The 23,076-nt window shown below is 47.3% G+C and overlaps 1 protein-coding gene across 1 annotated transcript; it reads right to left on the bottom strand.

Annotated features, from left to right (window-relative positions):
- Positions 1-6,632: 6,632 nt before the first annotated feature.
- Positions 6,633-8,723, bottom strand: LOC115148622 (proline-rich protein 36-like). Its single transcript, XM_029690681.1, has one exon. The coding sequence runs from the start codon at positions 8,721-8,723 to the stop codon at positions 6,633-6,635; it is 2,091 nt and encodes a 696-aa protein (XP_029546541.1).
- Between the last annotated feature and the right edge of the window lie 14,353 nt (positions 8,724-23,076).

The raw sequence follows: 23,076 nt of genomic DNA, 5'->3' as shown, positions 1-23,076 counted from the left end.
AGGGCGGGACAGGGGGTGTTTTTCTAAGTTTTGTATTTCTATGTTCATGTTCTAGTTTTGTATTTCTATGTTGGTTTTGTTTGGGATGATCTCCAATTAGAGGCAGCTGGTCCTCGTTGTCTCTAATTGGAGATCATACTTAAGTAGGGGTTTTTCCCACCTGGGTTTGTGGGAGATTCATTTTGAGTTGTGTATGTTTCACCTCGGCGGCACGGTTTGTTGGTTTTGATCTTTCAGTTTATTTATATATCGCATAGTTTCACAGTGTAAATAAAGATGTGGAACGACACACACGCTGCACCTTGGTCCTCTTCTCCTTTCGACAACCGTGACAATATCTTACATGCTACAGATGTCTTCTTTTTTTAAGCCATTAACCATGTGTGTGAGGTGTACACTTTTGTATCAAAGTAGATTTTGTTTAAGACTACCAAGAATCACTCTGTGACCCTGATTTATCCCACTGCATTTATCCCACATGTACCAGATTATAGTTACTGTCTCTTTCTCATGAAGAACTGACCATTTGGATGAGGGACGATGTTAGACTCTCATATTCAATTGTGTTTTGCATTCCCCAGTAATATGTGTGTGTCAAAGGACTGTCTGTGGTGTCTGCTTTGGACATCACAGGTCATTTTCCATGCTACTGTCACTCCTCAAAAGCAGTACACTGAGCTGGGTCTCTCGCTCTGTCCTATGGCAGGCTGACAGACCATAAACCAGGAGAAAATATTCCTCCTAGTAACAGACATATTTAAAATCCCATCTGAGATTGTTTGTCTTAGTGCTTATTCTGCTGATGTTTACACTGGTCTGGAAACGATGTGTCAGGAGAGAGAAAGTCAGCCTTAGATGTTGTGTGGAATATCACTGACTAAAGGGGCGGTAACCAGAGAATATCACTGAATAAAGGGGCGGTAACCAGAGAATATCACTGACTAAAGGGGCGGTAACCAGAGAATATCACTGACTAAAGGGGCGGTAACCAGAGAATATCACTGACTAAAGGGGCGGTAACCAGAGAATATCACTGAATAAAGGGGCGGTAACCAGAGAATATCACTGACTAAAGGGGCGGTAACCAGAGAATATCACTGACTAAAGGGGCGGTAACCAGAGAATATCACTGACTAAAGGGGCGGTAACCAGAGAATATCACTGACTAAAGGGGCGGTAACCAGAGAATATCACTGAATAAAGGGGCGGTAACCAGAGAATATCACTGAATAAAGGGGCGGTAACCAGAGAATATCACTGACTAAAGGGGCGGTAACCAGAGAATATCACTGACTAAAGGGGCGGTAACCAGAGAATATCACTGACTAAAGGGGCGGTAACCAGAGAATATCACTGAATAAAGGGGCGGTAACCAGAGAATATCACTGAATAAAGGGGCGGTAACCAGAGAATATCACTGACTAAAGGGGCGGTAACCAGAGAATATCACTGAATAAAGGGGCGGTAACCAGAGAATATCACTGACTAAAGGGGCGGTAACCAGAGAATATCACTGACTAAAGGGGCGGTAACCAGAGAATATCACTGAATAAAGGGGCGGTAACCAGAGAATATCACTGACTAAAGGGGCGGTAACCAGAGAATATCACTGACTAAAGGGGCGGTAACCAGAGAATATCACTGACTAAAGGGGCGGTAACCAGAGAATATCACTGACTAAAGGGGCGGTAACCAGAGAATATCACTGACTAAAGGGGCGGTAACCAGAGAATATCACTGAATAAAGGGGCGGTAACCAGAGAATATCGGGACTCTGGTTAATGCGGTTCAACAGTTAGGATGCGTCCCAAATGGCAACCTATTCCCTATGTAGTGCACCAGATTTGCCCTTAGGGCTCTTGTCAACAGTAGTGCACATTATAGCGAATAGGGTGCCATTTGGGACGTAAACGTATTCATTGTTACAGAGACTCAGCGATGCAAGCAGCGAGCAGTGTTAAATAAAGATGGCGGCTCATTTTATTGACAAGCCATATCCATGGAGAATTAGTGGCTAAAAGTTGTTTCCGTCCATCCGCTGCTCAAGTAGTGAAAGTATTCTCACTCTTCCTGAATATTTCACAATCCTGATTCCTGACAGAAGGGCTGGATCAAGGGCTAAGGGAGTGAACGTTATTCATAATAAGGCTTACAGGGGGAAAATTGGACCTGTCTGAAAACAAAATGGATGGCCTTCCCTTCAGCAAAATATGTTTTACTTTAAACCTTCTCTGAACGTTTAAAAAAAAAAAAAAGAAGTGACCCTCCTCTATACGCAAAATAATAATTCAAACAAAGTGGATAGTAGAGAACCTGTGTGCTGTTTACCCTCGCTTCATGGACAGACCGAGCCTTAGAGATGCAGTTTCAGAAAGTGTTCTTTGTCCTGTAAGCGTTACATGGCAAGGTTGTGGGTTTGCAGACCATCGTGGACAAGAGGTGGAAACATCTCCTTTATAGTAAAAGTATTGCACGAATCTATCATTGTATTTGCAGGTCTGAGAAAAAGTAGCCTTTTTTATAAACATTTCATGCAATTCAATGTCATTTTACATATTATCAGAATAATTTTTTTATACCACACAAATTACAGGCTATGAATATACAGAGAGATAGAGGCCTATGTGTTCATCTTACCATATTTCTCCAATGCCAAATCAGTGTGTCTCGTTTGCAATGAGACTGTCCCTGTCACTGCAAATAATTATATCTGAGATGTTCATTAGGTATCTGAGCGTGGTACTTTCAGAAGTTAGACCTACCTTTCCACCCCAGGCAGAGGAGACTTACCGATGCTCACAAAATGTAAGATTTAGCTGCCGGCTACACTTCTTCTGTTCCTTAATCCCAATAAATGAAGGTCACAAGTTTTTTTTCCCTAAAAGCAGTTTGAGATGAAACATCTTCTATTGTACAGAAAGTGAATATCTTAATCAATTGACAGTGATAGAATTAGATTCCTTCCCAATAATATTATTTATTTTTTGTCTCCTCGGCTATAAAAAGTTGTAGCTCAGCCTCTGAATGTCAAAGACACAGAGTCACGTCTTTCCAGGGTATTTTACAGGTTGTTTCCAGCATAAAGCATTGGGGACCAAAGCGCGGTTATAGATCACTTTATATAATCAGAAGTGTTTTATTTTCTACAAATCTTAAACTAACAAGCAGACCTGTCTTGTGCTTGTCTCCACCCCTGTGTACTTATACCTGTGTTAACAGTTTAGCTTCCGTCCCTCTCCTCGCCCCAACCAGGGACCCTCTGCGCACATCAACAACTGACACCCACGAAGCATCGTTACCCATCGCACCACAAAAGCCGCGGCCCTTGCAGAGCAAAGGGGAACAACTACTTCAAGGTCTCAGAGCGAGTGACGTCACCCGATTGAAACGCTATTAGCGCGCACCACCGCTAACTAACTAGCCATTTCACATCGGTTATACCACCGCTAACTAACTAGCCATTTCACATCGGTTACACCACCGCTAACTAGCTAGCCATTTCACATCGGTTACACCACCGCTAACTAGCTAGCCATTTCACATCGGATACACCACCGCTAACTAGCTAGCCATTTCACATCGGTTACACCACCGCTAACTAGCTAGCCATTTCACATCGGTTACACCACCGCTAACTAGCTAGCCATTTCACATCGGTTACACCACCGCTAACTAGCTAGCCATTTCACATCGGTTACACCACCGCTAACTAGCTAGCCATTTCACATCGGATACACCACCGCTAACTAGCTAGCCATTTCACATCGGTTACACCACCGCTAACTAGCTAGCCATTTCACATCGGTTACACCACCGCTAACTAGCTAGCCATTTCACATCGGATACACCACCGCTAACTAGCTAGCCATTTCACATCGGTTACACCACCGCTAACTAGCTAGCCATTTCACATCGGTTACACCACCGCTAACTAGCTAGCCATTTCACATCGGTTACACCACCGCTAACTAGCTAGCCATTTCACATCGGTTACACCACCGCTAACCAGCTAGCCATTTCACATCGGTTACACCACCGCTAACTAGCTAGCCATTTCACATCGGTTACACCACCGCTAACTAGCTAGCCATTTCACATCGGTTACACCAGCGCTAACTAGCTAGCCGTTTCACACCGGTTACACCACCGCTAACTAGCTAGCCATTTCACACCGGATACACCACCGCTAACTAGCTAGCCATTTCACATCGGTTACACCACCGCTAACTAGCTAGCCATTTCACATCGGTTACACCACCGCTAACTAGCTAGCCATTTCACATCGGTTACACCACCGCTAACTAACTAGCCATTTCACATCGGTTACACCTGCATTTTCTGTTAGTCTGTTGCCAGTTCGTCTTGTCTTGTCTTACCAGCGTGTTTTCCCGTTTTTCAGTATATCTAGTTTCTGTTTTCTAGTCTTCCCGATTCTGACTATTCTGCCTACCCTGACACTACCTGCAACTCTGTCCCTGATTGACGCTGCCTTGGATTACTGACCTTTGCCTGCCCTTGACCTGCCGTTTGCCTGCCCCCCTGTTTTGTAATAAACATCTGAGATTCAAACTGTGTCCTGAGTCGTGTTAGGGTAGGCCTTTTTGCCATTGTCTTTAATAAAAAGGTAGTCTTATAGCATACCCCCATCAATTCGAGTCTTAGTTTCAACATAAGACCTTCACTGACAAGGACGTAGGCTATGTAAAAAGTGCACGGTGGGTGGAGAAATTGACTGACAAATCTATGAATATACCAGCCTGTAGCCTAATGTAGTCTGTCTAACAGGTAGGCCTTCCTCTTATTTCTAAATAGGAAGAAATAGGCTCCAACACAAAGCACTCTTGTTGTTAGTAAAGAATAATTAAAATTAAGAATGTTTAATTTAATTATGCCAACTTGAATTTGCCTCCTTTCAGCACCATGAGCTGTCCATTTCCGATTGATTATGCCTTGGCTGCTGCTTCAAGTTTCAGCACCACAATGTAAGTAACTCGAATCTGGCTTATCGTGAGGTCAATAACTCTCAGAAATACGTCATGTTTTTAATCAAATCAAATCCAATTTTAGTAGATGGCAAGATGCCACTCTCTTTCTCAAACTGAGGCTAGTCCGCGGGCGACATCATTTGATTTAGTTTCTCTTCGTCGCCCACGCAGTTTACATTTTTGTTTAGAGAGTAAAGCATTTGACCTTTCCATTGCATTGCGTTACCGACAGAGATTTTTAAGTATCCATTTTTTACATTTTTTTTAAATTATAGACGATTGACTGGAAAGGTATCATCCAACCCATCGCGTATCTCACTGCACCCTCATACTGTGTGCCATGTCTTGAAATATGCAAACAGACGGATTAAAAATACATTTACATTGTAGTAGTTCTGACAGCCAACCTTTTAACTCCGACCATTACTAGATAAAAACAATTACTGAAATGTAAAAATCAGGAGCCTCCGCTGTATTCCTCCAGGTAACCAATCCGTCAATCCATCCCTTACTACAACCGTACATGTGGTGTGTTGGAAATAATAATAATAATCATTTATTAAACTTTTATAAGGCTTTCATTACAGACAGAATCTCAAAGAGCTTGTTAAGTAAAATAAACAACAAGTCATTTAAGAATAAATATGGGCAACAACAGTAGCTAGATCAACTAGATCCAGTCTGGTGTTTCTAGATCCAGTCTGTTTCAGTGTTTCTAGATTGAGTCTGTTGGAGTGTTTCTAGATCCAGTCTGTTTCAGTGCTTCTAGATCCAGTCTGTTGAAGTGTTTCTAGATCCAGTCTGTTTCAGTGTTTCTAGATCCAGTGTGTTTCAGTGCTTCTAGATCCAGTCTGTTTCGGTGCTTCCAGATCCAGTCTGTTTCAGTGCTTCTAGATCCAGTCTGTTTCGGTGCTTCCAGATCCAGTCTGTTTCAGTGCTTCTAGATCCAGTCTGTTTCAGTGCTTCTAGATCCAGTCTGTTGGAGTGTTTCTAGATCCAGTCTGTTTCAGTGCTTCTAGATCCAGTCTGTTGGAGTGTTTCTAGATCCAGTCTGTTGCAGTGTTTCTAGATCCATTCTGTTTCAGTGCTTCCAGATCCAGTCTGTTGGAGTGCTTCTAGATCCAGTCTGTTGGAGTGCTTCTAGATCCAGTCTGTTGGAGTGTTTCTAGATCCAGTCTGTTGGAGTGTTTCTACATCCAGTCTGTTGCAGTGTTTCTAGATCCAGTCTGTTGGAGTGCATCTAGATCCAGTCTGTTGGAGTGTTTCTCGATCCAGTCTGTTTCAATGCTTCTAGATCCAGTCTGTTGGAGTGTTTCTAGATCCAGTCTGTTGCAGTGTTTCTAGATCCAGTCTGTTTCAGTGCTTCTAGATCCAGTCTGTTGGAGTGCTTCTAGATCCAGTCTCCTCTCCTCTCCTCGCCTCTCCTCTCCTCGCCTCTCCTCTTCTCTCCTCGTCTCTCCTCTTCTTGCCTCTTCTCTCCTCTTCTCTCCTCTCCTCTCCTCTCCTCTCCTCTCCTCTCCTCTCCTCTCCTCTCTCACAGCCTTTCATCATTCCATCTGGGTGTAGACCAACATGTTTTAAAGACTCCCAACTTTATTTGTACGTTTCTAGTAGAAAAGGAGGCTCAACAACACTCTTTATACAGTTCTACAAGGAATGGAGACTCGTCAGATAATCCCATGTCACAGAGGGCTTGGTGAGAGGGCTGGGTGAGAGAGGGCTTGGTGAGAGGGCTTGGTGAGAGGGCTTGGTGAGAGGGCTTGGTGAGAGAGGGCTTGGTGAGAGGGCTGGGTGAGAGGGCTGGGTGAGAGGGCTGGGTGAGAGGGCTTGGTGAGAGGGCTGGGTGAGAGGGCTTGGTGAGAGGGCTTGGTGAGAGGGCTTGGTGAGAGAGGGCTTGGTGAGAGGGCTTGGTGAGAGGGCTTGGTGAGAGGGCTTGGTGAGAGGGCTTGGTGAGAGGGCTGGGTGAGAGGGCTTGGTGAGAGAGGGCTTGGTGAGAGGGCTTGGTGAGAGGGCTTGGTGAGAGGGCTTGGTGAGAGGGCTGGGTGAGAGGGCTTGGTGAGAGGGCTGGGTGAGAGGGCTGGTGAGAGGGCTGGGTGAGAGGGCTGGGTGAGAGGGCTGGGTGAGAGGGCTTGGTGAGAGGGCTGGGTGAGAGGGCTTGGTGAGAGGGCTGGGTGAGAGGGCTGGGTGAGAGAGGGCTTGGTGAGAGGGCTTGGTGAGAGGGCTTGGTGAGAGGGCTTGGTGAGAGGGCTTGGTGAGAGGGCTTGGTGAGAGGGCTTGGTGAGAGGGCTTGGTGAGAGGGCTTGGTGAGAGGGCTTGGTGAGAGGGCTTGGTGAGAGGGCTGGGTGAGAGGGCTTGGTGAGAGGGCTTGGTGAGAGGGCTGGGTGAGAGGGCTTGGTGAGAGGGCTTGGTGAGAGGGCTTGGGTGAGAGGGCTTGGTGAGAGGGCTGGGTGAGAGGGCTGGGTGAGAGGGCTGGTGAGAGGGCTTGGGTGAGAGGGCTTGGTGAGAGGGGCTTGGTGGAGAGGGCTTGGTGAGAGGGCTTGGTGAGAGGGCTTGGTGAGAGGGCTTGGTGAGAGGGGCTTGGTGAGAGGGCTTGGTGAGAGGGCTTGGTGAGAGGGCTTGGTGAGAGGGCTTGGTGAGAGGGCTTGGTGAGAGGGCTTGGTGAGAGGGCTTGGTGAGAGGGCTTGGTGAGAGGGCTTGGTGAGAGGGCTTGGTGAGAGGGCTGGGTGAGAGGGCTGGTGAGAGGGCTGGGTGAGAGGGCTGGGTGAGAGGGCTGGGTGAGAGGGCTGGGTGAGAGGGCTTGGGTGAGAGGGCTGGGTGAGAGGGCTTGGTGAGAGGGCTGGTGAGAGGGCTTGGTGAGAGGGCTTGGTGAGAGGGCTTGGTGAGAGGGCTTGGTGAGAGGGCTTGGTGAGAGGGCTTGGTGAGAGGGCTTGGTGAGAGGGCTTGGTGAGAGGGCTTGGTGAGAGGGCTTGGTGAGAGAGGGCTTGGTGAGAGGGCTTGGTGAGAGGGCTTGGTGAGAGGGCTTGGTGAGAGGGCTGGGTGAGAGGGCTTGGTGAGAGGGCTGGGTGAGAGGGCTGGGTGAGAGGGCTGGGTGAGAGGGCTTGGTGAGAGGGCTGGGTGAGAGGGCTGGGTGAGAGGGCTTGGTGAGAGGGCTTGGTGAGAGAGGGCTTGGTGAGAGGGCTTGGTGAGAGGGCTTGGTGAGAGGGCTTGGTGAGAGGGCTTGGTGAGAGGGCTGGGTGAGAGGGCTTGGTGAGAGGGCTTGGTGAGAGAGGGCTTGGTGAGAGGGCTTGGTGAGAGAGGGCTTGGTGAGAGGGCTTGGTGAGAGGGCTGGGTGAGAGAGGGCTTGGTGAGAGGGCTTGGTGAGAGGGCTGGGTGAGAGGGCTGGGTGAGAGGGCTTGGTGAGAGAGGGCTTGGTGAGAGGGCTTGGTGAGAGGGCTGGGTGAGAGGGCTTGGTGAGAGGGCTTGGTGAGAGAGGGCTTGGTGAGAGGGCTTGGTGAGAGGGCTGGGTGAGAGGGCTTGGTGAGAGGGCTGGGTGAGAGGGCTGGGTGAGAGGGCTGGGTGAGAGAGGGCTTGGTGAGAGGGCTTGGTGAGAGGGCTGGGTGAGAGGGCTTGGTGAGAGGGCTGGGTGAGAGGGCTGGGTGAGAGGGCTTGGTGAGAGGGCTTGGTGAGAGGGCTTGGTGAGAGGGCTGGGTGAGAGGGATAGCAGTGCTCAGGGATTAAATGAGGCGAGTTTTCTATCATTAACCCTAGCCCTAACTATACCATACCCTACCCTAACTTTAACCCTACCCTAACTTTAACCCTACCCCTTACCACACTCTACCCTGTTCTAACCCTACCCCTAACCACACTCTAACCTACCATAACCCTAACCCTACCCCTAACCACACCCTACCCTAACCACACTCTACCCTACCCCAACCCTACCCTAACCGTACCCTAACCCTACCATAACCCTAACCTAACCACACTCTAACCTAACCCTACCCCTAACCACACTCTACCCTAACCTAACCCTACCCTAACCTAACTCTACCCCTCACACTCTACCCTGCTCTAACCCTACCATAACCCTAACCTAACCACACTCTACCCTACCCCTAACTTTACCCTCAGCACTTTATCAACAATTGTCTTCGTCCTGTTGTTGAACTGTGATGGGTGACCCCTCAGAGCTCTCGGCCTTTCATTTTCTCTCACCCTCTCCAGACCGGTCTGATGTACAATATGGAAACGGCAGAAAGTTGCAATAGGCCCGTGCAACCCACGGTTTGGTATCAGCATAAACCTAACCCTTAACCCTAACCCTAATGCTAACCTGACCCCTACCCCTACCCTACCCTAACCCTACCCCTAACCCTACCTCTTCTGAAGCAAAGTGCTTTGCCTGAGCACTTGATAAAGTGATAAAAATTAATGATTATTATCGTTATGTACTACTTTCCGGGCACAGTCATGTTTCTTGTTTAATCCAACAGAATATGAATCATCGCCCTCAGGAGATCCCCACAGAACTCATCAGCCAATCCCAGAGGATCTGGGCCGGGATGTTTCACCGCTGCCCTGGAAAAAAAGAGCTCAACTTGAGTCGTGTCGCGTGTGTGAGGGAGTTCCTGTCAGAACCTGACCTAGTAGCAACACAGAAGACTCACCGCGCGTCGGGTGAGAGGACCTCTCTCTTTACCCATTGAGACGTTATAACAACAATCAATAATGTCGGCTCCTTCCACAGGGAACCATGGCAGCTCTGCTCTGCTCTGCTCGTTGCTGGACCTCTTGGCGAGGTCACTCTAGAAGCTTCGCCCCCAAAATGGAGCCCTATTTTCTTACTCTTAGAATAAAAAAGGTGCTATCTAGAACCTAACAGGGTTCTGCGACTGTCCCCATAGGGGAACCATTTGAAGAACCCGACTTGGTTCCAGGTAGAACCCTTTTGGGTTCCATGTATAACCCTTTCCATAGAGAGTTCTACATGGAACCAAAAAGGGTTCTACCTGGAGCCAATAAAGGGCTCTCCTATGGGGATAACCGAAGAACCCCTTTGGAAACCTTTTTTTATAAGACTGTAGAGCCTAAAGGGCTATGGTCAAACGTAGTGGACTATAACGGGAATAGGATCTCATACGGGACGCAATCTAAAAGAAGAACAGAAGAACCACTCCTGTCTACAGTATGTTATAGTTTATTGTGGAAGTCAGTGGGCCCTAACTCTCTTCTCCTCTAACCACAGAGTGTCTGTCTGTCTGTCTCTGTTCTCTTCTATCACCATGCCATTTAAGGTGAGCGGCGAGCCCAGAGGCTACAGAGGGACATGAGGTTTCTTCTCCACAGCTGCATCCCGAATGGCACCATATTCTCTATAGAGTGCAGTACTGTTGACAAGGCTCTGAATAGGGTGCCATTTGGGACACAGGTTCTGTTGTAGTTCAGTCTGTAGTGAAGAGTGGACAATATCTCTGTACTCCTTATGTCATAGAATCCAATGTAGCCTGACAATGAGGGGTTGACTTAGGGCAACATATGGAGAATCCATTTTGTGTGTGCGTGTGTGCATGCATGTGTATTTGTGTGTGGATTCAACAGGCCAGGTAAGCCTAACCACTGAGAATACAGGCAAAATCCTCAGTGATGCACTGACAGTATACCTCAAAACTGAACACACGTACCACCATATTTAATCAGGGCAAGGCAACTGGGAATATCGCCGAATAGAAACAGTGTGGTTATTCCATCCGTAAGGCAATCAAACAGGCAAAGCGTCAGTATAGAGACAAAGTGGAATCGCAATTCAACGGTTCAGACATGAGACGTATGTGACAGGGTCTACAGACAATCACGGATTACAAAATGAAAACCAGCCCCATCGTGGACATTGACGTCTTGCTTCCAGACAAACTAAACAACCTCTTTGCCCGCTTTGAGGACAATACAGTGCCACCAACGCGGCCCGCTACCAAAGCCTGTGGGCTCTCCTCCGTGGCCGACGTAAGTAAAACATTTAAACCTGTTAACCATCACAAAGCTGCCGGCCCAGACGGCATCCCTAGCCGCATCCTCAGAGCATGTCCAGACCAGCTGGCTGGTGTGTTTACGGACATATTCAATCTCTCCCTATCCCAGTCTGCTGTCCCCACAGGCTTCAAGATGGCTTCAAGATGTTCCTGTACCCAAGAAGGCCAGGGTAATTGAGCTAAATGACTATCGCTTCATAGCACTCACCTCCGTCATCATGAAGTGCTTTGAGAGACTCGTCAAGGATCATATCACCTCCCCCCTACCTGTCACCCTAGACCCACTTCAATTTGCTTGACACCCCATTTTACTTGCCCACTGACGACGCAATCGCCATCACACTGCACACTGCCCTATCCCATCTGGACAAGGGGAATACCTATGTAAGAGTGCTGTTCATTGACTACAGCTCAGCATTCAACACCATAGCACCGCCCACAACCGCAGGGCTCTCCAGAGGGTGATGCGGTCTACACAACACACTCCATTCAACAGCAGAGCAGCAGAAACACAACCCATTGGGCACACCAAGTCATTCCAAGTCGTGGAAATGTGGGCCATATTTGTTAGAGATGTTGATAAATGAGATGTCAACCTTTTATTCACCTAATAAAAAACTCAGCCAGAAGTTTGTTGAATTCCCAATGTGTTATCACTACTGTATGCTTTCAACCATCTATAAGTGGCAATCTGCAGTTGCTTCATTTATTTTTGGACTTATAAATGATATGTACCCATTGATTCTTGAAGAATATAACTTGTGACCGTCTTGATTTGGTCTTATGTAGCAACATTTGAAATTATGTTTTTTTTATTATTTTTTTTACATTGGATGAAAGTAGAGGCTCGCTAGAAAATGGTATATCATACACTACGGTTGAGGAACAATGGGAAAGTAATTCTGCTTTAAAAGTTGATAAACTTGTAACCTCACTTTTGAGAAAATGTCTCTTGAATATTTTGGTACCTACTGGAGAGCTCTTCTTTGTTAACACCCATTCAGCATCGTTCACACCCTCTTAAGCTTTAGCCCCACCCATCTCTTTAAGGGTTGATCTGAGCGTTCTGTCCTATCAACGGCAGTCAAGCACCCAAGCTAACTGGCTAATGTTGGTTAGCTTGCAAGCTACTTCCAGACACAAATGAGAGAACAGCTCACTCTGACCATTTTACTCTCCCTAGCAGAGCTGGTTAGGCTGTTTTCATGTTATCCAGAGTGTTGGTGACTGCAACTGTGCTGCTGGCAACAATTTAATTAGGCTTTTTTGCCAATGTTTACTTACACCGGCCATATTCAAGCGTTTGTAAATTTGTCAGCTATTCTGCACTCTCGCACACTCAGATGAGAGTACTCTGAAATCGGAGTAGATAGGCAGAGCGAATTTACCAGCTACGTCTATCAACAGTTGTCGCAGTGATATTCTATTGAAACGGTTACTTGCATAGTGGAGTCTTTTGTTTAGACATGTAGCTAGCTAGCTAAACAATGAACCATAATCCCAACTCATAACGTTACCACCCTGCATGAATTTCTAACCAACCAGGTTCAATGTTAGCTAACATTAGGCTATAACTAGCAATGCAAATGATACGAATTATGTTACTACACAGATCATACACGTAATGTTAGCTAGCCAGCCAGCTAACGTTAGCTAGTTAGCTAACAGTACACTTGAAATGAAACGACTTTCTGACGAAATGTAGTAACGTGTAATATCTGAAAATGTAGCTAGCTAGACTCTCTTACCCGTATACATGAATGGACACTTCTCCCTCTCTGTCACGGATGCCATGGTTGCCCCTTAGCCTTAGTTTGAAGATGTAATCCGGTGCCTTCTGTGTTCTCTTTTCGATTCCGTCTACATATTTGCAATCAAACGCCAGAATTTTCTCCATCTCCTTAGCTTTCATACTCTAATTCCACTGATTTCAAAACTCGGTCCTCCGGATAGTGGAGGGCAACACTTATACAGATCTACTATGTGATATCTTCCAAAAAAAAACATGTTAGAAAGGATTACCTACACATACTGACCAGCTCATGTTATAGACAGAAACATGTTACATGGCAGACCAATCCGAACTCATCTCTCGGCTTGTCCAGCCCACTCATTATCTCAGCCAATTATGGCTAGCGGGAAGGTTGCTGACTTTTTCCATGGCTAAACCAAATAGGCTCATAATTTAACAAATGTATTCATATTTACAGATGTATACAAGTTTGTTATTAAGGCACATGAAAGTAAACATGTTAGAGAACACATTCTCACGATAGCACTTAGTAGTCAGTGACAAATGTCAATGCTAAGCAGGGGCTTGGGAGACCAAATGAATAGCTGTAGATAGATCAACTCTCCTGTAGGAGGTGCTGCCCAGCCTATTGTTTTTTCCCCCTGATAGTCCTGTGGTTGAAATTCCACCCTCAAAACAACAGTTGATAACTTTTTTCAAATCCAATTTATTTTCCACTTAGATTCCATGTCATAATACGTTGACAAATTACATTGAAACAACGTTGATTGAAGCAGTTTGTTCCCAGTGAGAAACGACACTGCTAATTAAGAAAGAACCATCTTTAAATGGAATATTAACCTGAGATTTTACTATGTACCATTCTCTCTCCTCAGCTGTGGGCTCCGGTCAAAGTAGCGCACTACATAGGGAATAGGTTGCCATATGGGACACAGACCCTGTCTCTCTACACCACCACACATGAATAAACAAAACAAACTGACCTGTATGTGGGGTAGTCAAAGGAAGCGACAGGAGGTTGTGTTTGTGTGTGTGGTTAGGGAAAATATGATTTTGAATGGGACTGAATTGTGTGTCCCCACAAGGTTAATTGTACAAGACTGTGTGTATGTGTGAATAAACAGAAGACACTCCCGTGTGTATGTGGTGCAGACTGTCTTGCCACCGATGCTAAACTGGAGCATACAGTCTGTCTGTTTTTCACACCTTTCCACTCAAACCCTATGTTGTCATTCAAGGTGTGTGTATGTGTGCATGCGTGTGTGTGTGTATGTAGCAATGGGATCATGGTCAGGTGGGATGAAAGACAAACGCTCTGTCCTCCTAATCCATCAGAGGAAACGAGAGAGACCGAGAGCGCAACGAAGGGACGAGTGGACAGATGGAGAGACAGACAGACAGTAGGCCAGTCTTCTCTACCACAGGTCTGCTGCCATCCTCTCCTCTCACCCAGAGCTCTCTGACTGTGTCTGAATCCTTCCAGCCGACCATCCTGACCATCCTGTCCGACCAAGCCTGCCAGACCATCCTGACCCACCAGGCCTGCCGGACCATCCTGACACACCAGGCCTGCCGGACCATCCTGACCCACCAGGCCTTGCCGGACCATCGTGACCCACCAGACCTCCTGCCCATCCTGACCCACCCGGCTTGACGGACCATCCTGACCGTCCAGACCCACCAGACCTCCTGCCCATCCTGACCCACCAGGCCTGCCAGACCATCCTGCCCATCCTGACCCACCAGGCCTGCCAGACCATCCTGCCCATCCTGACCCACCAGGCCTGCCAGACAATCCTGCCCATCCTGACCCACCCGGCTTGACGGACCATCCTGACCGTCCAGACCCGCCAGACCTCCTGCCCATCCTGACCCACATGGGCTGCCGGACCATCCTGACCGTCCAGACCCACCAGACCTCCTGCCCTGCTGCAGGCCCTGTTACCTGGAGCTCACCACGACCGTGCTGACTGCCGAGCCTGACCTCGGAGCGCAGGGAAAAAAAGAGTCTGAAATAAAATAAACCGAAGACTGCTCAGATGAACACACTGAAACCAAGTGGGGGGATAGCTCACAATGGGTCTGAGTTTATTGACTTGTTTCTGTAAAGACCAGGGAAGACAGGGGAAGGTCTGAGTTTAATGACTTGTTTCTGTCAAGACCAGGGAAGACAGGGGAAGGTCTGAGTTTATTGACTTGTTTCTGTTTAGACCAGGGAAGACAGGGAAAGGTCTCAGTTTATTGACTTGTTTCTGTAAAGACCAGGGAAGACAGGGAAAGGTCTCAGTTTAATGACTTGTTTCTGTCACGACCAGGGAAGACAGGGGAAGGTCTGAGTTTATTGACTTGTTTCTGTTTAGACCAGGGAAGACAGGGAAAGGTCTCAGTTTATTGACTTGTTTCTGTCACGACCAGGGAAGACAGGGGGAGGTCTGAGTTTATTGACTTGTTTCTGTCAAGACCAGGGAAGACAGGGAAAGGTCTCAGTTTATTGACTTGTTTCTGTCACGACCAGGGAAGACAGGGGAAGGTGTAGTGGGCATCCCACATTGCATATAGTTCACTACTTTTGTCCAGGGCCCATCCCAGCTAACAATTCTAAGGAGAGAGAACATTTGTGTAATGTTCCCCTAAAGTGTGTTCAGCTTTCCGCTAGTTAGGGGAACATTCTATCTATGTTAGGAAAAACCTTCAGATAACTTTTTTAAGCATGTTTTGTTGTTAGAGTTACAGCAGGAGAACATTTCTGTCGTCGCCTTCCGAACTTCCGGCGCCAACAGAGATGGCAGACTCGCTTCGCGTTCCTAGGAAACTATGCAGTTTTTTTTTTAAATGTATGTGTTATTTCTTACATTGTTACCCCAGGAAATATTAGGTTTAATGACATACAGTCGGGATGAACTCATTTAACACATTTAAGTCATTTAGCAGATGCTCTTATCCAGAGCGACTTACAAATTGGTGCATTCACCTTATGATATCCAGTGGAACAACCACTTTACAATAGTGCATCTAAATCTTTTAAGGGGGGGGGGTTAGAAGGATTACTTTGTCCTATCCCAGGTATTCCTTAAAGAGGTGGGGTTTCAGGTGTCTCCGGAAGGTGGTGATTGACTCCGCTGTCCTGGCGTCGTGAGGGAGCTTGTTCCACCATTGGGGTGCCAGAGCAGCGAACAGTTTTGACTGGGCTGAGCGGGAACTGTGCTTCCTCAGAGGTAGGGAGGCGAGCAGGCCAGAGGTGGATGAACGCAGTGCCCTTGTTTGGGTGTAGGGCCTGATCAGAGCCTGAAGGTACGGAGGTGCCGTTCCCCTCACAGCTCCGTAGGCAAGCACCATGGTCTTGTAGTGGATGCGAGCTTCAACTGGAAGCCAGTGGAGAGAGCGAAGGAGCGGGGTGACGTGAGAGAACTTGGGAAGGTTGAACACCAGACGGGCTGCGGCGTTCGGGATGAGTTGTAGGGGTTTAATGGCACAGGCAGGGAGCCCAGCCAACAGCGAGTTGCAGTAATCCAGACGGGAGATGACAAGTGCCTGGATTAGAAACTGCGCCGCTTCCTGTGTGAGGCAGGGTCGTACTCTGCGAATGTTGTAGAGCATGAACCTACAGGATCGGGTCACCGCCTTGATGTTAGTGGAGAACGACAGGGTGTTGTCCAGGATCACGCCAAGGTTCTTAGCACTCTGGGAGGAGGACACAAGGGAGTTGTCAACCGTGATGGCGAGATCATGGAACGGGCAGTCCTTCCCCGGGAGGAAGAGCAGCTCCGTCTTGCCGAGGTTCAGCTTGAGGTGGTGATCCGTCATCCACACTGATATGTCTGCCAGACATGCAGAGATGCGATTCGCCACCTGGTTATCAGAAGGGGGAAAGGAGAAGATTAATTGTGTGTCGTCTGCATAGCAATGATAGGAGAGACCATGTGAGGATATGACAGAGCCAAGTGACTTGGTGTATAGCGAGAATAGGAGAGGGCCTAGAACAGAGCCCTGGGGGACACCAGTGGTGAGAGCACGTGGTGCGGAGACAGATTCTCGCCATGCCACCTGGTAGGAGCGACCTGTCAGGTAGGACGCAATCCAAGCGTGGGCCGCGCCGGAGATGCCCAACTCGGAGAGGGTGGAGAGGAGGATCTGATGGTTCACAGTATCAAAGGCAGCAGATAGGTCTAGAATGATGAGAGCAGAGGAGAGAGAGTTAGCTTTAGCAGTGCGGAGAGCCTCCGTGACACAGAGAAGAGCAGTCTCAGTTGAATGCCCAGTCTTGAAACCTGACTGATTAGGATCAAGAAGGTCATTCTGAGAGAGATAGCAGGAGAGCTGGCCAAGGACGGCACGTTCAAGAGTTTTGGAGAGAAAAGAAAGAAGGGATACTGGTCTGTAGTTGTTGATATCGGAGGGATTGAGTGTAGGTTTTTTCAGAAGGGGTGCAACTCTCGCTCTCTTGAAGACGGAAGGGACGTAGCCAGCGGTCAAGGATGAGTTGATGAGCGAGGTGAGGTAGGGGAGAAGGTCTCCGGAAATGGTCTGGAGAAGAAAGGAGGGGATAGGGTCAAGTGGGCAGGTTGTTGGGCGGCCGGCCGTCACAAGACGCGAGATTTCATCTGGAGAGAGAGGGGAGAAAGAGGTCAAAGCACAGGGTAGGGCAGTGTGAGCAGGACCAGTGGTTGACGAAGTAATCCGCAGAGAGGGAGGAGGGGGGAGGAGGATTCAGGAGGGAGGAGAAGGTAGCAAAGGGATTCCTAGGGTTAGAGGCAGATGCTTGGAATTTAGAGTGGTAGAAAGTGGCTTTAGCAGCAGAGACAGAAGAGGAAAATGTAGAGAGGAGGGAGTGAAAGGATGCCAGGTCCGCAGGGAGGCGAGTTTTCCTCCATTTCCGCTCGGCTGCCCGGAGCCCTGTTCTGTGAGCTCGCAGTGAGTCGTCGAGCCACGGAGCAGGAGGGGAGGACCGAGCCGGCCTGGAGGATAGGGGACAGAGAAAATCAAAGGATGCAGAAAGGGAGGAGAGGAGGGTTGAGGAGGCAGAATCAGGAGATAGGTTGGAGAAGGTTTGAGCAGAGGGAAGAGATGATAGGATGGAAGAGGAGAGAGTAGCGGGAGAGAGAGAGCGAAGGTTGGGACGGCGCAATACCATCCGAGTAGGGGCAGAGTGAGAAGTGTTGGATGAGAGCGAGAGGGAAAAGGATACAAGGTAGTGGTCGGAGACTTGGAGGGGAGTTGCAATGAGATTAGTGGAAGACCAGCATCTAGTAAAGATGAGGTCAAGCATATTGCCTGCCTTGTGAGTAGGGGGGGAAGGTGAGAGGGTGAGGTCAAAAGAGGAGAGGAGTGGAAAGAAGGAGGCAGAGAGGAATGAGTCAAAGGTAGACGTGGGGAGGTTAAAGTCACCCAGAACTGTGAAAGGTGAGCCATCCTCAGGAAAGGAACTTATCAAGGCGTCAAGCTCATTGATGAACTCTCCAAGGGAACCTGGAGGGCGATAAATGATAAGGATGTTAAGCTTGAAAGGGCTGGTAACTGTGACAGCATGGAATTCAAATGAGGAGATAGACAGATGGGTCAGGGGAGAAAGAGAGAGTGTCCACTTGGGAGAGATGAGGTTTCCAGTGCCACCACCCCGCTGGCTCGATGCTCTAGGGGTATGCGAGAACACGTGGGCAGATGAGGAGAGAGCAGTAGGAGTAGCAGTGTTATCTGTGGTAATCCATGTTTCCGTCAGCGCCAGGAAGTCTAGGGACTGGAGGGTAGCATAGGCTGAGATGAACTCAGCCTTGTTGGCCGCAGACCGGCAGTTCCAGAGGCTGCCGTAGACCTGGAACTCCACGTGGGTCGTGCGCGCTGGGACCACCAGGTTAGAGTGGCAGCGGCCACGCGATGTGAAGCGTTTGTATGGCCTGTGCGGAGGGGAGAGAACAGGGATAGACAGACACATAGTTGACAAGCTACAGAAGAGGCTACGCTAATGCAAAGGAGATTGGAATGACATGTGGACTACACTCGAATGTTCAGAAAGTTAAGCTTACGTTGCAAAAATCTTATTGACTAAAATGACGAAAATGATACAGTACTGCTGGCTGGTGGAGTAGGCTAGCTAGCAGTGGCTGCGTTGTTGACTTTGTTTGAACGTGTAGCTGGCTAGGTAACCTCGATAGTTTCAGTACTACACCTTGTCATGATACAAAAGCAACTTTGTAGCTAGCTAACATAACACTAATCAAGACGTTCCTTTGTAATGCATTTAGTTTCTACAATGCTGCTCGTCGGTAATAGTTGGCTAGGTTTGGAGAAATGGCGTCGCGGGGGACGGAAATAGCTGGCTAGCTAACCTCGATAATTACTAAACTACACAATTATCAAGCTATGACAAAGACAACTATGTAGGTAGCTAGCTAACACTGCACTAGTCAAATTGTTCCGTTGTAATGTATTAGTCTCTACAGCGCTGCTAGTCGATAACGGTTGGCTAGCTAGCAGTGGGTTTGATGATGACTAAGTCTGGAGTCTGGACCACGGCGTCGCGGCTGGCTAGCTAACCTCGATAATTACTCTAAACTACACTATTGGATATAAGAGCAACGTCAACTCACCAACATTACGACCAGGAATACATACGACTTTCCTGAAGTGGATCCTCTGTTTGGACCACCACCCAGGACAATGGATCGGATCCTAGCCGGCGACCCAAAACAACGGCGCCGCAGAAGGGGCAGACGGAGCGGTCTTCTGGTCAGGCTCCGTAGACGGACACATCGCTCACCGCTCCCGAACAAACTACTCGCCAATGTCCAGTCTCTTGACAACAAGGTAGACGAAATCCGAGCAAGGGTTGCCTTCCAGAGAGACGTCAGAGATTGTAACGTTCTTTGTTTCACGGAAACGTGGCTCACTCGGGATACGTTATCAGAGTTGGTACAGCCACCTGGTTTCTTCACGCATCGCGCCGACAGAAACAAACATCTCTCTGGTAAGAAGAAGGGTGGGGGTGTATGTCTTATGATTAACGAGTCGTGGTGTGATCATAACAACATACAGGAACTCAAGTTCTTTTGTTCACCTGACCTAGAATTCCTCACTATCAAATGTCGACCGCATTATCTACCAAGAGAATTCTCTTCGATCATAATCACAGTCGTGTATGTCCCCCCCCCCAAGCAGACACATCGACGGCCCTGAAAGAACTTCATTTGACTCTATGTAAACTGGAAACCACATATCCTGAGGCTGCATTTATTGTAGCTGGGGATTTTAACAAGGCTAATCTGAAAACAAGGCTCCCTAAATTGTATCAGCATATCGAATGCGCGACCTGGGCTGGCAAAAGCCTGGATCATTGCTATTCTAACTGCTGCGACGCATATAAAGCCCTCCCCCGCCCTCCTTTCGGAAAATCTGACCACGACTCCATTTTGTTGCTCCCAGCCAGGTCATGCACGCCTCTTAACTCAATCATCAAGTTTGCAGACGACACTACAGTGGTAGGGCTTGATTACCAACAACAACGAGACGGCCTACAGGGAGGAGGTGAGGGCCCTCGGAGTGTGGTGTCAGGAAAATAACCTCACACTCAATGTCAACAAAACAAAGGAGACGATCGTGGACTTCAGGAGACAGCAGAGGGAGCAGCCCCCTATCTACATCGACGGGACAGTAGTGGAGAAGGTAGAAAGTTTTAATTTCCTTGGTGTACACATCACGGACAAACTGAAATGGTCCAACCACACAGACAGCGTGGTGAAGAAGGCGCGGCAGCGCCTCTTCAACCTCAGGAAGCTGAAGAAATTCAGCTTGTCACCAAAAACACTCACAAACCTTTACAAATGCACAATCGAGAGCATCCTGTCGGTCTGTATCACCGCCTGGTACGGCAACTGCTCCGCCCACAACCGTAAGGCTCTCCAGAAGGTAGTGAGGTCTGCACAACGCAAACTACCTGCCCTCCATGACACCTACACCACCCGATGTCACAGGAAGGCCAAAAAGATCATCAAGGACAACAACCACCCGAGCCACTGCCTGTTCACCCCGTTATCATCCAGAAGGCGAGGTCAGTACAGGTGCATCAAAGCTGGGACCGAGAGACTGAGAAACAGCTTCTATCTCAAGGCCATCAGACTGTTAAACAGACATCACTAACATTGAGTGGCTGCTGCCAACATACTGTCTCATCTCTAGCCACTTTAATAATGAAAAATTGATGTAATAAATGTATCACTAGCCACTTTAAACATTGCCACTTTATATAATGTTTACATACCCTACATTACTCATCTCATATGTATATACTGTACTTTATACCATCTGCTGCATCTTGCCTATGCCGTTCGGCCATCGCTCATTCATATATTTTTATGTACTTATTCTTATTCATTCCTTTACACTTGTGTGTAAAAGGTAGTTGTTGTGAAATTGTTGGATTACTCGTTAGATATTACTGCATGGTCGGAACTAGAAGCACAAGCATTGCGCTACACTCGCATTAACATCTGCTAACCATGTGTATGTGACAAATAAAATTTGATTTGATTTGAAATTGTTGGTGGGGGGGAATTGCTCATAAATATTCCCATTGGGGGTGGGTAAAATAGTTGTACCTGATCCCAACACTTTTAAAACTTCTTACATCTACACGTTCCGCTAGCGGAACGTCTGCTCCAATATCCAATGATGGGTGGGGCGCGAAATTCAAACTCCTCTAAATCCGAAAACTTACACTTTTCAAACATATGACTATGTTACAGCTATTTAAAGACAAGACTCTCCTTTATCTAACCAAACTGTCCGATTTCAAAAAGGCTTTACAGCGAAAGCAAAACATTAGATTATGTCAGCAGAGTACCCAGCCAGGAATAATCACACAGCCATTTTTCAAGCTAGCATATCATGTCACATAAACCCAAACCATATCTAAATGCAGCACTAACCTTTGATGATCTTCATCAGATGACACACCTAGGACATTGTGTTATACAATACATGCATGTCTGTTCAATCAAGTTCATATTTATATCAAAAACCAGCTTTTTACATTAGCATGTGACGTTCAGAACTAGCATTCCCACCGAACACTTCCGGTGATTTTACTAAATTACTCACGATAAACGTTCACAAAAAGCATAACAATTATTTTAAGAATTATAGATACAGAACTCCTCTATGCACTCGATATGTCCGATTTTAAAATAGCTTTTCGGATAAAGCACATTTTGCAATAATGTAAGTACATAGCCCGGCGTTACAGGGCTAGCTATTTAGACACCCACCCAGTGTAGCCTTCACCAAAATCACATTTCCTATAAGAAAAATGTTCTTACCTTGCTTGTTCTTCATCAGAATACACTGCCAGGACTTCTACTTCAATAACAAATGTAGGTTTGGTCCCAAATAATCCATCGTTATATCCAAACAGCGACGTTTTGTTCGTGCGTTCTAGACACTATCCCAACGCTAAATCTCGGCCACGAGCATGACGCAAAATATGACAAAAAATTTCGAAATATTCCATTACCGTACTTCGAAGCATGTCAACCGCTGTTTAAAACCAATATTTATGCAATTTATCTCGTAGAGAAGCGATAATATTCCGACCGGGAATCTGCCTGTCTGTAAACTGAGGAAAAAACCAAAAGCCGGGGGCGGGGCGTGTCACGCGCCTAAGGCTTAGTCCATTGACTGACCACTCAGCATTTGCTCTCGTGTGCTTCAGCCAGGGCTTTGAATGACATCATTCCTGTTTTTCCCGGGCTGTGAGACTCCATTGTTGACGTGAGAAGTGTCACGTAAGAGCAGAGATCCTTTGTAAACGACAGAGATAATAAAGAAGGGCAAGAAATGTTCAGACAGGGTACTTCCTGAACAGAAGCATCTCAGGTTTTTGCCTGCCATAGGAGTTCTGTTATACTCACAGACACCATTCAAACAGTTTCAGAAACTTTGGAGTGTTTTCTCTCCAAAGCTAATAATTATATGCATATTCCAGTTTCTGGGCAGGACTAATAATCAGATTAAATCGGGTACGTTTTTTATCCAGCCGTGAAATTACTGCCCCCTAGATGTAACAGGTTAACAGTTAGTTCACAGCGATAAGGCTCTGAACAGTTAGTTCACAGTGATAAGGCTCTGAACAGTTAGTTTACAGCGATAAGGCTCTGAACAGTTAGTTCACAGCGATATGGCTCTGAACAGTTAGTTCACAGTGATAAGGCTCTGAACAGTTAGTTCACAGTGATAAGGCTCTGAACAGTTAGTTCACAGTGATAAGGCTCTGAACAGTTAGTTCACAGCGATAAGGCTCTGAACAGTTAGTTCACAGTGATAAGGCTCTGAACAGTTAGTT

The sequence above is a fragment of the Salmo trutta genome, chromosome 2, assembly GCF_901001165.1.
Source record: "Salmo trutta chromosome 2, fSalTru1.1, whole genome shotgun sequence".
In the NCBI taxonomy this organism is placed as follows: domain Eukaryota; kingdom Metazoa; phylum Chordata; class Actinopteri; order Salmoniformes; family Salmonidae; genus Salmo; species Salmo trutta.
The sequence above is the reverse complement of the archived record's forward strand: the minus strand, read 5'-3'. Positions and strand labels throughout refer to the sequence as shown.

Coding starts and splice junctions, on each gene's coding strand:
- LOC115148622 (XM_029690681.1), bottom strand. CDS start 8,723: ATGATAGAAAACTCGCCTCATTTAATCCCTGAGCACTGCTATCCCTCT.